The following is a 13,702-nucleotide window of genomic DNA, read 5'->3' as shown; positions in this document are numbered from 1 at the left end:
GTCTCCCTTTCCCCGACCCACAGCATGCCACTTCCATTTTGACCCAGGCCAAGGGCTAAGCATGGCCCTTATTTATCATCACAGCAGTCCTATGTGGTGGGCATTATTTTTGTCCTTTTACTGTCAAGAACACAGACACTGGGAGAGGCTAAGCCGCCTATCTGTAACCTACACCAGCTCATCATAAAGCCAAGCTGCAGAGGCAGGCCTCCTACTGAGGGTTCTGTGAAGTCCCAGAGCACACACACCATGGCTAGGGCAAACCCACTTCCTTCTAAACAATCCTGATACCATTCTGTCCTACAGGTAACTGTGCCCACTATCAGAAGGGAGGATGGTGGTATAATGCCTGTGCTCACTCCAACCTCAATGGGGTCTGGTACCGTGGGGGCCATTACCGAAGCCGATACCAGGATGGGGTCTACTGGGCTGAGTTCCGAGGAGGATCTTACTCGCTCAAGAAGGTGGTGATGATGATTCGGCCCAACCCCAACACCTTCCACTAAGCTCTCCCTGCCTGGCCACTAACACCATCACCAGAAGCCATCCCAGCCGTGCAACCTCAGCACAGCTCTTTGGTGGCCCAACTCAGCCTGGGAGGACAGAGTGCTGGACTCTGCTTTCCAATGTGGCTCTGTCAGATGATGGAAATGAACGGTGTTCTCTGTCCCTACTGCCTTCTTTTACACCCAACCGCCCCTTGTATTCCAGGACAGGAGAGAACTGCAGTCTTCCAATCAGCTAAGTCCTTTAATAAAAAACACAATTGCCAATACCGCCAGATATGCCAGACACGCATACGAGCCACCACGTGTATGCTCTTAGACACTTATCACACGTGGGATGTCTAGATACACATATGGATTTCCACATATACTTAACTTTTCCATGCTCAGTTCTTGGGTGCTCACTCCAGCACCACAGCTTTGCGCTTAAGACAAAGTATGTCTCATTGTCTAAGGACAGAACAGGCCACATGAGCCCAGATTTCAAAAACTAGTTCTTGGTACTGCCTGGATTTTTTCCAGAATGTCTGCAAGCTCATCTCTCACATAGGGGTGCCTGACCTTCTCTCTATTGAACCCCCTTGGGCATGTGATCAACCACCTCCCCTTCTACTGTTGTACTTTCCCCTCTCAGGATGGCTCAGCATCGCTCCATCCAGTTACCCCTCAGCCTGCACCTCCTGTGCCTTAGTCTCTGGATGCTCACTGGAAGTCAAGGGTCCTCTTCCCCCTTCTCCCCTGGCCTCTCCTTTTCTGCCACACAGACCTTTATTTCTGGCACAATTCATTGGCCTCTGGGCAGGAAACAGTCTGGCCTCAGGTTCTGGCTGGGAAAGGGAAAGAAGTCCAGGCCAAAAACCACAGTGGCAGCCGCATAGACCTGTATTCAGTTTTGTACCTTCCATTCATACTTTAGCCTCCACAGAATTTTAACCTCTACACAAACAGTACCCTGCTTTGCCAGAGATACTCCATTGAAGAGAAGTCATTGCCAATAGGTTGGGACTCCCAGACAGCTGAAGATTTGAGGTCCTGAGCTCATGGGGAACAATCTTCACCCTGTCACCAAGCTACATCTCCCCAGAAGATGAGGCCACAGAAGGAAAAAATGATTACTTTCCATGAATTGCAATGCTCTCAGGAGCTCCTGGTACACTACAGCAGGGTGGCTTCCTGAGTCCTGCTTAGAGTTACCAGATAACTGCCATGCCAGGGGCAACAGATAAGTCAAGAAGGTGAGACCCTCCCAGTGGGTGCCTGTGCCGGGTGTGTGAGGTGCGGGGCATTTGGTACTGTCCACATCTGGGTGCACTGCCCTATTACCTCAGCATTTCTCCCAGTGTACCATGTAGCATGTTCTGTGTATATATAAAAGGGAGGTTTTGTTTTTATTTTGTTTTTTAAAATATATTGCCAGACTATCCTTGTAATGACACAAATCTGCAATAAAAGCCATCGTGTTGCTTGGATACACCTGGACTGTGTGTTGCTCTTCTAGAATGCCTTCCTGGGGCTTCTGTTAGTAAAAGCAACATATGCAGTAGCTAGTACACATAAGGCCATCAAGACCACACCCTCCTACCTGCCCCATCAGGTCTCCACGCCAGGGCACCTCTGGCCAGTATGGCTCTCTGCAGCAAAGCTTCGATTTCTGGCTCAGTCTCAAATGGCCAAGCAGATCCTCATAGGCCAAGCAGTTAACACCAGGGGCTTCTGAGAGCTGTTCCTGTGTACCCAACTATGGGTCAGGCCTTCCCTTACCCAGCCTTCCCCTAGCCAAAGCTACTCTATCATCGAGGCCAAAACTTCTTAAAGACTAGTGCAGGCAACAGGCTCCCACGTTGCCTGCCAGAACTGTCGCCTTGTAAAACAGACTAGTGAGGGAAACTCTAGGCATGATGGGAAGCTCTAAAACCATAAAGGAAGAAATCAAGGGCAAAAATAACTAAGACTGATACCAAACAAGAGAAGCCTCTGAGCTATACACTACTATGTATATTAACTCCAGATACAGAATTAATATTCATACCACAGCCAAACTCAGATTCAGAAGGTATAAGTACTATGGCAGAAAACTTGGTAACATTTATGACTGACTTAGATATCACAAGTGGTTGATAGATAAGGAAAACGTCACACCAGTAAGAACAAAGGCAGTACCCTAAATAAAGAATAAGACAGCACATGCTGCCTCTTGGGTTTGCAAAGATGGAAAGAAATTCGTGTTAATAAGACATGGAGAAGCATCTTCTTCTGGTTTATGGACAGAACTAAAAAGTGACTCAAGTACAATGGCTAACATGGCAATCCTTATCTGCCGTGGGAACGCTCCTCCGAGTTAGGTTGGGGTAGTGGTCAAGTGTTTCCTGAAAGCCAGAGCCTTGAAGTGAACTTGCTGCTTTCTTATACAGTGGAGAGGGAGGTCAGCGTTCGTACCTTACAAAAGAACAAGAAATGATCCTACAGAAACCACCCAAAAGGTACGAGGTGACAGGCACTGAACACAAATTCCTAACTTGTTCCCATCTCCTGTAGTTGTTGGGGTGACTATGGAAGCTGGACACTGCCTGAGGACAATGTCCCAACCTTGTTGCAGATGCCAGCCACACCTCTCACATATATAGAGTTGGGGTGAGGAAACAGGGCTGAGGAAAACAAGGCTCATCCCTCCAGATCCCTGGTCTTGGGGCCAAATCCCCAAACAGAGTTTTGGTCTGGAAAGCCAGGCTGAGCAGTGTGAAACAGCCTCTCCTCAACCTCACCCCAAAACATCTGAAATTCAAATGAAACTGACACCAACTGTTTTTCCCAAACCTTACCTCAGCACTCACATCCCAGTTTGCATGTGTGCACATGTATGCACACATGATGTATGGTGTATGTATGCATATAGATTATGTGTGAAGTGGTCAGGAAAGGGTGTTAAGTGCCTTCTTCTATCTGAAGCTCCATGTTTTCTTAGATTAACTAGCCCTGAGCTCCTGAGATCTGCCTGTCTCCAACCCCCAGCATGGGGTTATAGGGACTTGTAGTCACACTTAGCTTTTATGTGGGTACCAGAGATTTGAACTCAGGTCCTCCTGCTTTCACAGCAACTCCTCTTACCCATTGAGTCACCTCCCTAGTGTCCAAGCCAAGTCTTACTCAAATCTGATGGTGGGTATGTGATGTTTGCAGAGATAGATACACACCCTGTTCTCCTAAGGGGGAGGGGAGGTCAACTCAGTAGCAGTAGGTTGGAGCCTGGAGAAGGGGCTGTGCTCAGGATCCTGTTCACATACACAGCCAGGCAGCCTCCTGGGCTCTGCCTACCAGAGAGTAATATTCTGACCTTCTTCACCAGGAATGTTGCAGTCCCACAATCACACAAGTTCCAACAGCACTGAGTTCTCTCTCCTTGGTGGGCTCACCTGTCTACAGATATGAATAAAAAGCAAGAGAGTCTACTTTCCTCCTTCCTGTCCCTCCATGTCAATCTCAGCCTCTCTATGGAATAGCAATGCTGAGTGGTACCAAGAAGCCCTTCCCCCATAGGCTGCTGCTTTGAGCAATGCTGAAAACAACCTTCAGGCTTCTGGATGCAACGGTGGTGTGAGTGTGCACATGTCCTCAGCATTTGAGTCTCCACCCACTTCTCCCATCTCTGTCCTATCCCAGGCTTGCTAAAGTAAGAGAACTGAGAGGAGGTAAAAGGCACTGTTATATGTGCAAAAGGTGCCCAAGTGTGGTGGTTTTACCTGAGAGGCCATAGACTACAGAGAACATGATCCTACTGAGGATTACCCACTCCAGAGCAAGAGAGCACTCTGCAAGACAGTGCCTGCAAACAGCTTCTGCAGCTTTAGCCAATGCCCTCCTAGGATCTGTGCATTCAGTGGCAGGAAAAGACCCTAGAGGAGGGAGTGTCCTCTAGCACTTCAGGGAGGGTAGGTGGCCCCTTACCCCAAGCCAAGCAACAGGAAATTCCAGGATGTATGGGCTCACCATTCTCAGAGTAGATCCCAAGTCTAAGGACCTAGGCACCAAAGCAAGGAGGGGAGTCCAGGCCCGGAGTGCAGCCTGGTGGGGCGGTGGCAAGGCAGGAACCTAGGGCAGATGGGGAAGTAGGTGGGGCGGGGGCAAGGCAGGAACCTAGGGCAGGTGGGGAAGTAGGTGGGACGGGGCAAGGCAGGAACCTAGAGCAGATGGGGAAGTAGGTGGGGCGGGGCAAGGCAGGAACCTAGGGCAGTTGGGGAAGTAGGTGGGGCGGGGGCAAGGCAGGAACCTAGGGCAGATGGGGAAGCAGCATTTCTCCTTCCAGGACAAGAGCTGGGGTAAACAGAAGGAAAGCCAAATACCACCGAGAGGGGAGGGGATGAGCAAGCTGAGTTTCTGAACCTAGCACAAGCACTGGATGAAAACCAGGTCACTGCAAAAGACACCTCCGCACCCCCATCCCAAGCCCAGAGCACACTAGGCTGGTGGGAGAGGCAGTGGAACTAGCAAAAACCCAGCAAAGAAGCCCACCTTGTATCCTGCCAGGCTCCAGGCATCAGGACCAGATCTCTACACAGAACCACCTGGAATAGGGTACAGTTAGAAGGGACTGGGTTTTGTCACTGAAGAGACTAAAGGGCCTGTGTAGTCTCAGCTTCATTTGGGGACAGGGTTCAGTGAGAAAAACAAAAACAAAAAAAATATCCATAGAGAAGGCTTGAAAGGTAAACACAGGAAAAATGAAGTTGGTTTCTTCTTACACCTGGCTGAGTCCAGCTACTTAGTAAGTGGGTCACATGAGGACATGAGGTATCTCAAAAGGGTCTGGAACCAGAAACTGCTTGGAACATCTTCAACAAGGAACAGCCATCTCTGCTCCAAGTCTCTCCCCTTCCTGTGGGTTGTTCTCTGGGTTTCTCACTGTGGATGCATCCGCAGTCCATTCTCATTACCTGCTGGAACCATAGTGCCAGGCAACGTTCCTGAGCACAGGGGTCCCGGCTGAGTGTCAGCATCTCCATTCCAATGTAACTCCTGGACAAAGGAACCAACTGGCTAGCCTGATCCACACTAATCCTACCTCAGAGCACAGCTGGGTGGAATGAATACTGATGTTAGGGGATGAGAGGCAAGGGACATCCTCAGGTTCTCAAGAGAGGAGGAAGAATCACAGGCAGAGTGTATATCAATAAAAATGTTTAAACACACTCCAGCTGTTACTAGTCCCCACTCCTTCCAGGATGCCAGCTCAATGGACACCATGCTGCTACTCATGAGATGGGGCCCTAGTGTTCAGGCCCTCCTCTGCTGACCCTGACCTCTCCTGAAATGAACACCCACCCTTCCAGGCCTGGGTGAGTCATTGAACACAACCTCTAGTAGTGTCCTCAAGGCCACAGCCTGCTCTTTATGGGTCTCTCTGGACACAAGAAGCAGTGTCCCCACTGCTGGGGTCTTCCTAGCCATATTTTGTTCTGGCTAAGGCTCATGCTATCTCCCTCTATTGCATGCTTTCTATGTGTGTGTCTCTCAATGTTTCCAACTAGAGGAAGTGGGCTATATAAGTACCCTCTCTTCAACACAGATATCTGAGGCTCACAGATGAAAGTGATATGTAGCCCGAGACACTCAGAATCTGCATACACAAGTCAGTCTGATTCCTGACTCAGCCCTACAGCCGGGGAGGAAGGAGGGCCATGTGGCTCCTACTGTCTCATCTCCAGTGTGCACGAGAATAGGAGTGGCAGCCAGCCAGGTATTGGGAAGCCAGGGCACAGACATCTGCGCAGCTTACCTTGGCATAATGGGCACAGAATAACAGGGGGCAGTGATGGAAAAAAGTTTACTGTTTCCCTGGGCAATCTGCCAGGGTGAAATCCACTGAGCCATGCTTTTCTCTTTTCTTCCATCAGAATCCAGAGCCAACTGTCCTACACCCTACAGACTCAGCAGTCCTGACCTTTGGCACTATTTACAGCTGGCCTCCATCAGCTAGTAACTGGATACTGGTCAAGCTAGTTAATCTGGCCACCACCACCAAAGAGTCTGCTAACCAGTCTCTCAGATCCCAGAACCAAGCTAGAGCCAACCCTTACCTAGGATGCTGCTCCTTATGGATACATACATTGCTATAGAGCCAGTCAAGTCCCCGAGCTTCTGGAGCTGGAATATCCTGACATAATTTAGCTCAGATACGGAGCATCGTTCTAACCTGCACTGTCTCCCAAAGCACGTCCACTGGGATCCTTCCCCCACATCCCAGCTGGCTGAACTCCATGATAGTTCTGATAGTTCTTCACAAGCTGATTAGGATATACTCCCTTCCCTCTGCTTCAGTGTATGCTGAATCTAAGGGACAGCCCATGATGGGAGAGGGTATCTTGGTCACATCTGCCTGGAGACTTTGCAAAGCTGGCAGAGGCCAGAGCCTGTGAGGTGGCTCATGTGGAGGAAGCTGTGTGATGACAGAGGCCTGCAATCTCATCTCAGTGACAGAAGGGTGACATCTCAGTGTCACCCTTTTAAAGTCTGGAATGCTGAGCAGGCTCCAGGCAAACATTTAGGCCAGCCTGTTCTCCATGGGCAGTGCATACAGGGGGCTGGGATAGATAGCCAGAAAGCAAACATGGGGTTAGTAACACCTGTTAGAGAACTCAGAAACACCTACACTCTAGGCTGGAGACTGAACATCTTCTGAGAATACTGCAGTGCATAGGGGACTGAGAGAGAAGGCTCTGAGAAAGCGTATAAAGAGTAAGAAAGAAGGCTGTGGGCAGCAGACCATGGGGCCTTCTCAGAGGGTGTCTGGACAGTAGCTACCATGAAGACTGTCTCCATCCTAGAGTTCCCCGTGCTTATGAATACTCCACTGGGCAAAGAAGGGCACAGATGACCAGGTGCCCCACTGTGTTACCTGTAAACGGGGAAGCAGAAACATCACAGCTTCTCAAATGAACTATCACCCAAGTATCTGAGCAAGAATGATAGTGTGTACATCTGCAGTCATTAAAAAGGATCCATGACACTGGGCGGGGAGAACATGTAAGGACAAACAAGATGCATGAGAAGCTCCCATCTGGTTAAAAAGTAGCTCAGGGTTGGAGCTCTGTGTGACCCATTGATAGCTGTGGGCCGTGTGGACTGGTGCACACTCCAGCTTCCAGCAATGGTGCCTTTGGGAGGAGCGCAGCAGCTTTCACAGTTTACTTTGTAGACCTCTTGGTAATGTGGATGATCTTCACAGCAAACAGTAATTTTTAACAACTTTTAAGAGTGGGTACCCACCGGGCAGTGGTGGCGCACGCCTTTAGTCCCAGCACTTGGGAGGCAGAGGCAGGCGGATTTCTGAGTTCGAGGCCAGCCTGGTCTACAGAGTGAGTTCCAGGACAGCCAGGGCTACACAGAGAAACCCTGTCTTGAATCCCCCCCCCCCGAAAAGAAAAAGCGTGGGTACCCAGTGTCCTCCCAGGGCACAGCCTTCCTGGGTGGTAACATAGGAAGGAATGGAGTCTCCCTCATATGCCCAGAGGCCAGGGCACACTTGTCTGCAGACACAACCCTTCTCAAAGGCAACCTTCTAGGCCTTTCCAGACCCTAGTGATCATCCCCTGAAACCTTCCTTCTTCTTACAGAGCTGCAAGCGGCAACCACAGTAGAACATCCTCCTGCACGTCAGCTCTGGGGAGGGACTGAGCTTTGTCACTGCATAATCTCCCACAAGCACACAGTGACAGTTCATTCTTCGTTCCCATAAAGATGGAGAGACAAAGAACATCATCAGAGTGAGGTATACAGACCAGGTACTTCATCTTCTCACTGTTGCCTCAAAACACCCCCAAACTACCTTATCATCTTACAGTTTCTATGCAGTGGAAATGTGCGCATGTCTGAGGCAGATGCCTCTGCCTTCGGATGGAAGACATCAGTCAAGCTGCAGGCTGGGGCTGAAGTCTCATGTGAAGGCTCAACTCTTGGGCACAATCTGCTTCTTTGCCTCAGGGGCTTCTCCACAGGACTGCAGAGCACAGGCTGGAGTCCTGTAGGGTGGGTAACCCCTGAGTAAGGAGGAATGGGCATAGTTTTTTATCTAATCTCTAAGAGTCACTCCATCATTGACCTTATTCATACCTTGTAGCTGCAAAATAAGCTAAAAATAGTGCTTCAGAGCAGGGGTTGGGGATTGGGTGACTCAGCACCTGTCGGATGAATTATGTGACTACTATTAATGTTACTTTCTCATTAGCGAGCCAACGGCTAAAGGAAGTCAGAGGAATAGTTTCACCATGATGCTGGGTGACATGAAGCACCTGTCACATGAATTCTGTGACTACTATTAATGTTACTTTCTCATTAGAGAGCCAACGGCTAAAGGAAGTCAGGGGGATGGGTTCCCCAGTGAGAGTCCAGGTCCCCGCTATGAGAATGCTCTCTAGTGCACAGCAGCATGCTTAAGCCCTTACCTCATTTTGTAGGCCTAGACATCTGACCCAGAGCAAAGCAGATGGTAGTTCTACTCCCATCCCAGCCAGGCTGGGAGTCAACATGCCCTGAGGGCTCCTCTCCTGGCCACTGTTTTCCTCTCTCTGTTTATCTCCATGGAAACAGAGGTGGTAAACTAAGGATCTTTAGGCTAGGTGGAACCCTAGCCCCAGCATGAGCTCAGTTAAACTTGGTATTCATCTGGCCTATGGTTGTGTAAACAAGTGGTCAAACTGTGGGGCTGTCTCCTTTACAAATTGGGGGCATTTGATAATATCCATTGGCCTCTTGCAATGTCCTGGAGAAATTTAATTTTTAAGGTAACAAATTTAGAGGCTGTACAACTAAAAGTAATTTTCTCCCTTCTGGAAGGGAGTGATTTAAAGCAATATGCAGCTTACCATAAAATCATGGGAAAGTATCTTTGAAATCACTTGTCTGGTTGAGTCTGGGCTGAAAGGGAAGTACCTTCCTGCTTGCTGGATCCCAGGCGGGCTTGGATGGCTGCCTTGAAGAAGAAGAAACATGTCTAAACAGTCTCTCAACTAGAGAAGGACCGCAGTCAGCCCCGACAGGACTGTGGGCACAGTGGCAGAGACGAGAATGCAAGGCACACCCATCACCCGTCCTGGGATCCAGCTTAGACTTTTCTCTGTGGCACTGATACCCCTTTCCATTCTTTTTTTTTTTTTTTTTTTAGGTTTTTCAAGACAGGGCTTCTCTGTGTAGTTCTGGCTGTCCTGGAACTCACTCTGTAGACTAGGCTGGCCTCGAACTCAGAAATCCGCCTGCCTCTGCCTCCCAAGTGCTGGGATTTCCCCTTTCCATTCTTAAGCCCCAGCCGAGCAAGAAGATTCCCAGCTAGAAAGCCAGGCTAGGAAAGTAAGAGGCAATCAGATAGAAGAATGGGAGGAGTCAGAGAACTGGGACCAGGCTCACAAGGGGAACAGCAACTGTTGGGCACGAGCTATGGAACAAATGAGTGTTTCTGGGGGATCCTTCGAACACATAGGGTGGGGACTGAAAAAAGGCAGGGCTCCTTCGAGTGGGTGGCTTCTTCTCTGCTGTACATTAAAGGAAGAGATTTCCCAGTGCTGGTCAATTTGGGGTCATCTTCATTACCCAACAGTATGGATGTGCTGCTGTTGGATTTAGTCTGGGGCAAGGTGGCCCCCACTGGGGTAACAGCCATCAGATGAAAGTCTCTAAGGACAGTGTGCCTCAGCCCTGCTGGCACTGGCTGCATCCCCTGCATATACAAATTCTGCCCAGTCCCACGCTCACTCTTTCAACTCCCTGATAAGAGGATCAACAGCCAAAAGCACACCTGAATTCTCAAAGCCCAAGACCAGGCTGTGTGTGGGTCTCCATCAGGTGCAAGGGCTACATTCATTAGGTCTTGGGTCTTTCTAAGGCTTTGCTCTGGGCTGAGTCGCCTCTGAAGGCCTTTCCTCCCCCGGGTACTCTGAACTGCAATGACTCATACACTCACACAAGACCCCTGGCAGGTCTTCTCTCCTCCGTCCAGAATCCCTGGAAGCCACTTAGTGTGCTACAGTCACAAAGATGTATGTAAAATGCAAACCCAGCAGTGGCATTGCTTGAAGTTTTTGTGCCCCCACTGGCTCTAACCAGCCAGGTGACAGCCTGGGCACCCCACTCTTAGTGTCTAGCCCCTCAGGGATCTGTTGCCTTCGTCCCATCCAGCCGTGTCCTCTGACACACTCCCTCTCCATCATTCTTGACTCTCTAGCCAGTTTTTCTGCCAAACACATCTTCCTAACTCACTGGAACCCAGACAAGGTGTGCCCTTAGCTTCTCCCTTCCCAATGTTCAGCTTACTTCTCATACCTTGCACACAACCAGTGCTCAGGGCCAGTCTATGAGATGTGACTGACCCCACACAGTATCCACTGAGGTGTTCATTTGCTGTTCTGGGAGATCCTGAGCATCCAAGTGCACAGGTTGGCTGGCTGGCTGGCTGGCTGGCTGGCTGGCTGGCTGGTTGGTTGGTTGGTTGGTTGGTTTTTTAAGGTTCTTTAGTTTCTGGCAGTTTGACTCAGTTGCTGGCAAAGAACTCACCTCTGTTCTAAACTTCAAATTTTATATTTAAGAATAAATGCTTTAATTTCCAAATGGAAGGGTTTGCTTGTCTGACTTTCCTTCACACACTCAAGGTCTCGGTAAATTTCCCAGGAACCTGTTTGTATCCGCCTGCTATTTAGGGCTGTCAGGAGGTCTGGCTCCTTGAGACGTTACAATTTTCCACACTGCTATGGTACTTTGAGATTGGAACAAAAGCATTTTGAATCCATCACATTCCTAATTTTATTTAGCTATTTCCTGTAAGAAATAGTGAGTAGTGAAAATCCAAATACCTCTAGATCAAAACAGTAGCTCAGAAGTGAGAGGTGAAGCTGGTCTCCCCTCCCATTTCCATCAGAAGTGGGGGCTCAGGGGAGGTGCTGTCACACTGACTCAGAGACAAACGAATAGTCTATTTCCCTAGATTATTTCACATTCTGGAAAGAACTAATGTGAAGTCTGGTTTTGCTTTTAATATTTTTTTCTCTCAATGTTTTATTTTAATTTTTTAAATTTATTTTATGTGTACAGGTGTTTTGCCTGCCTTTGCACTATGTGTGTGTATATGGAACCTCAGAGGTCAGAAGAGGAAGCTGGATCCCTGGAACTGGAGTCAGGTATTTGTGAGCTGCCATGTAGGTGCTGGGAATCAACCTTTATTCTCTGCAAGAGCTATCAATTCAGTCCTGCAGTGTTTTTTAAATCATGCTTTACAGGGCACTTGGGATACTGAAGTGTGGCCAGCTGTCTCTGAAGTCTGGAGGAGTGAAGGAGCAGGGTTAGGCTAGGGACAGCTATGAAGACCTGTAAAGCCATCTTGGTACATGCACACTCCCAGGAACAGGTTAGCAGAAGCCTACCCTTGTGGATAGAGGTGGACCCCTGCTGCAGCAGAGAGCAGATATTATCAGTGGGACCTGGAGCATCAGGGACTGGCCAAGCGTTTCTTCTCCCACCCTGGAAGACATCTGTCACGAGTTTTCCAGGGGGCGGGGGACATTTTGTTCCTGTATCCTCCTTTCCAGGAATTACATAACCGCTCCCATTTAGATAAACACACCCACCCTAGAAAGGTTGTGTGTTCAAAAGGATCCAAGGGGCAGGACTTGAGCATGGCAGTCAGACAGCAGATGGAGACCCAGAGCCATCAGGGCAGATGGAGGATCTTACTTCATGTTCTCTTATGCACACATGATGATGTGCCTAGCATCCTGAGAATGAGAAGCAGTGCGCACAGGCACACCCTACTCCTCCCCTCTGACTCTTCTGAGCTAGGGTTGCTCTGCTTCAAGACAAAAAGTATAATTTAACTGTGTCAGGGGAACAGAGCCACCTGAAGGCTGAAGGGGCAGTAACATGACCACTAGAGGGGCTCACACAGAGCCAAAGCAGGCAATCAGAGGACTCAGGGATCTTCTGTGAAGCACCTGCTAGAGAAAGGCGATCTAGGGCAAGGAGGAATATTTCTGTCCAGATATGCCAAGTGGCAAAGGTCCCAGAGGCCAGAGCAGATTACCTGATGACCGAGGACGCTCAAGACTTATCACAGGGACAGCCGCAATCCACAGAGACTCAACAGGTAACTTGTTAAGGGACAGGTAGGAAAATGATTACCTGAATTGTAGAGCTGGGGAAGGGCAGTGTCAGCTTTTAGAGCTGTGGCCTGTCCATGTGCACCCCTTGGCTCTGCCACTTCCCACTTACATGACCACTGGCAACCCCAGTATCTTAGCTACAGAGATCATACAAAGAGACAATGCAGCTAAAGGGTCAGTAAAGGGCTAGGCATGGAAGGTAAGAGACACACAACAGCTCTCACAATCATGCCTAGAGAAAAATGACCCTTGGGGGATAGAGGTAGGAAGATGGAGGTAGGCAGTAGGTTCATGACCACCCTTGACCACATAATGACTTCAAGTCCAGCCTAAAATGTATGAAACCATGTCTCAGAAAAAAGAGAGAATTGGGGGGAAAACATACCATTCTTGATGACATTAGAGGACCTGCTCTGCCTGAACACACTGCACCCATCGTTCCTCCCCTCCCCGGCACCTTTGTACCAATCCCTTTCCTAGATGACAATCTTGTCATCTACAGGAACTGTGCACATGAGCGTGTACTCTCTCTTGGGACAGCCACCAAACACACACACATGGCAGCCTACAGCAAGGCAGAAGAAGAGAATGCGAAAGGAGATGATTGCACTGGGGGAGAGGAAGAGAAAGGAAAAGGGAGAGAATAAAAGCAGGCCTCTCACACTGGGTAAAGCCAGGGAAGGAACTTAAAATACTAAATTGAAATCATGGTCAAAGAGTTATGGTTATCCATCCATCCATATATACACAAGTGTGTACTTATATATGTCCTTATATGTATTTATGTATCCTTACACCATCAAATTAGCATGTCACTGATTACAGACAGGCATATCTATATATCACCAAGAATATCACTGCCAATTAAAAACATTACATTCCTTTATCATCAATTTTAGAGGAGCTAAAATGTGAAAAAGCCCCACACCATATATTAATAAAATGCAGTAAATTCAAAAGCAGAAAGATAATGTGACCAATTCTGAAAATCCAAAATGTAAACTTTAATTATTTGGGAAGATCAACAGACAAACTCTAACAGGGCATAAGAGGAGAGGGGAG

The 13,702-nt window shown here is 48.7% G+C and overlaps 2 protein-coding genes across 4 annotated transcripts in view; one reads left to right on the top strand and one right to left on the bottom strand.

Annotated features, from left to right (window-relative positions):
* The window catches only part of Angptl2 (angiopoietin like 2), a 33,755-nt gene extending 31,778 nt beyond the window's left edge, over positions 1-1,977 (top strand). The window contains exon 5 of the mRNA XM_028757108.1: positions 307-1,977. Coding sequence (XP_028612941.1) covers positions 307-506 — 200 coding nt within the window. The 3' untranslated portion in view covers positions 507-1,977. The remainder of the gene's footprint in view (positions 1-306) is intronic.
* Ralgps1 (Ral GEF with PH domain and SH3 binding motif 1) overlaps positions 1-13,702 on the bottom strand; it is a 239,370-nt gene that overhangs the window by 115,101 nt on the left and 110,567 nt on the right. The gene's annotated exons all lie outside the window — the stretch shown is intronic.

The sequence above is a fragment of the Grammomys surdaster genome, unplaced genomic scaffold (assembly GCF_004785775.1).
Source record: "Grammomys surdaster isolate TR1022 unplaced genomic scaffold, NIH_TR_1.0 126133, whole genome shotgun sequence".
NCBI lineage: Eukaryota > Metazoa > Chordata > Mammalia > Rodentia > Muridae > Grammomys > Grammomys surdaster.
This window is presented reverse-complemented; position numbering and strand designations above follow the sequence as displayed.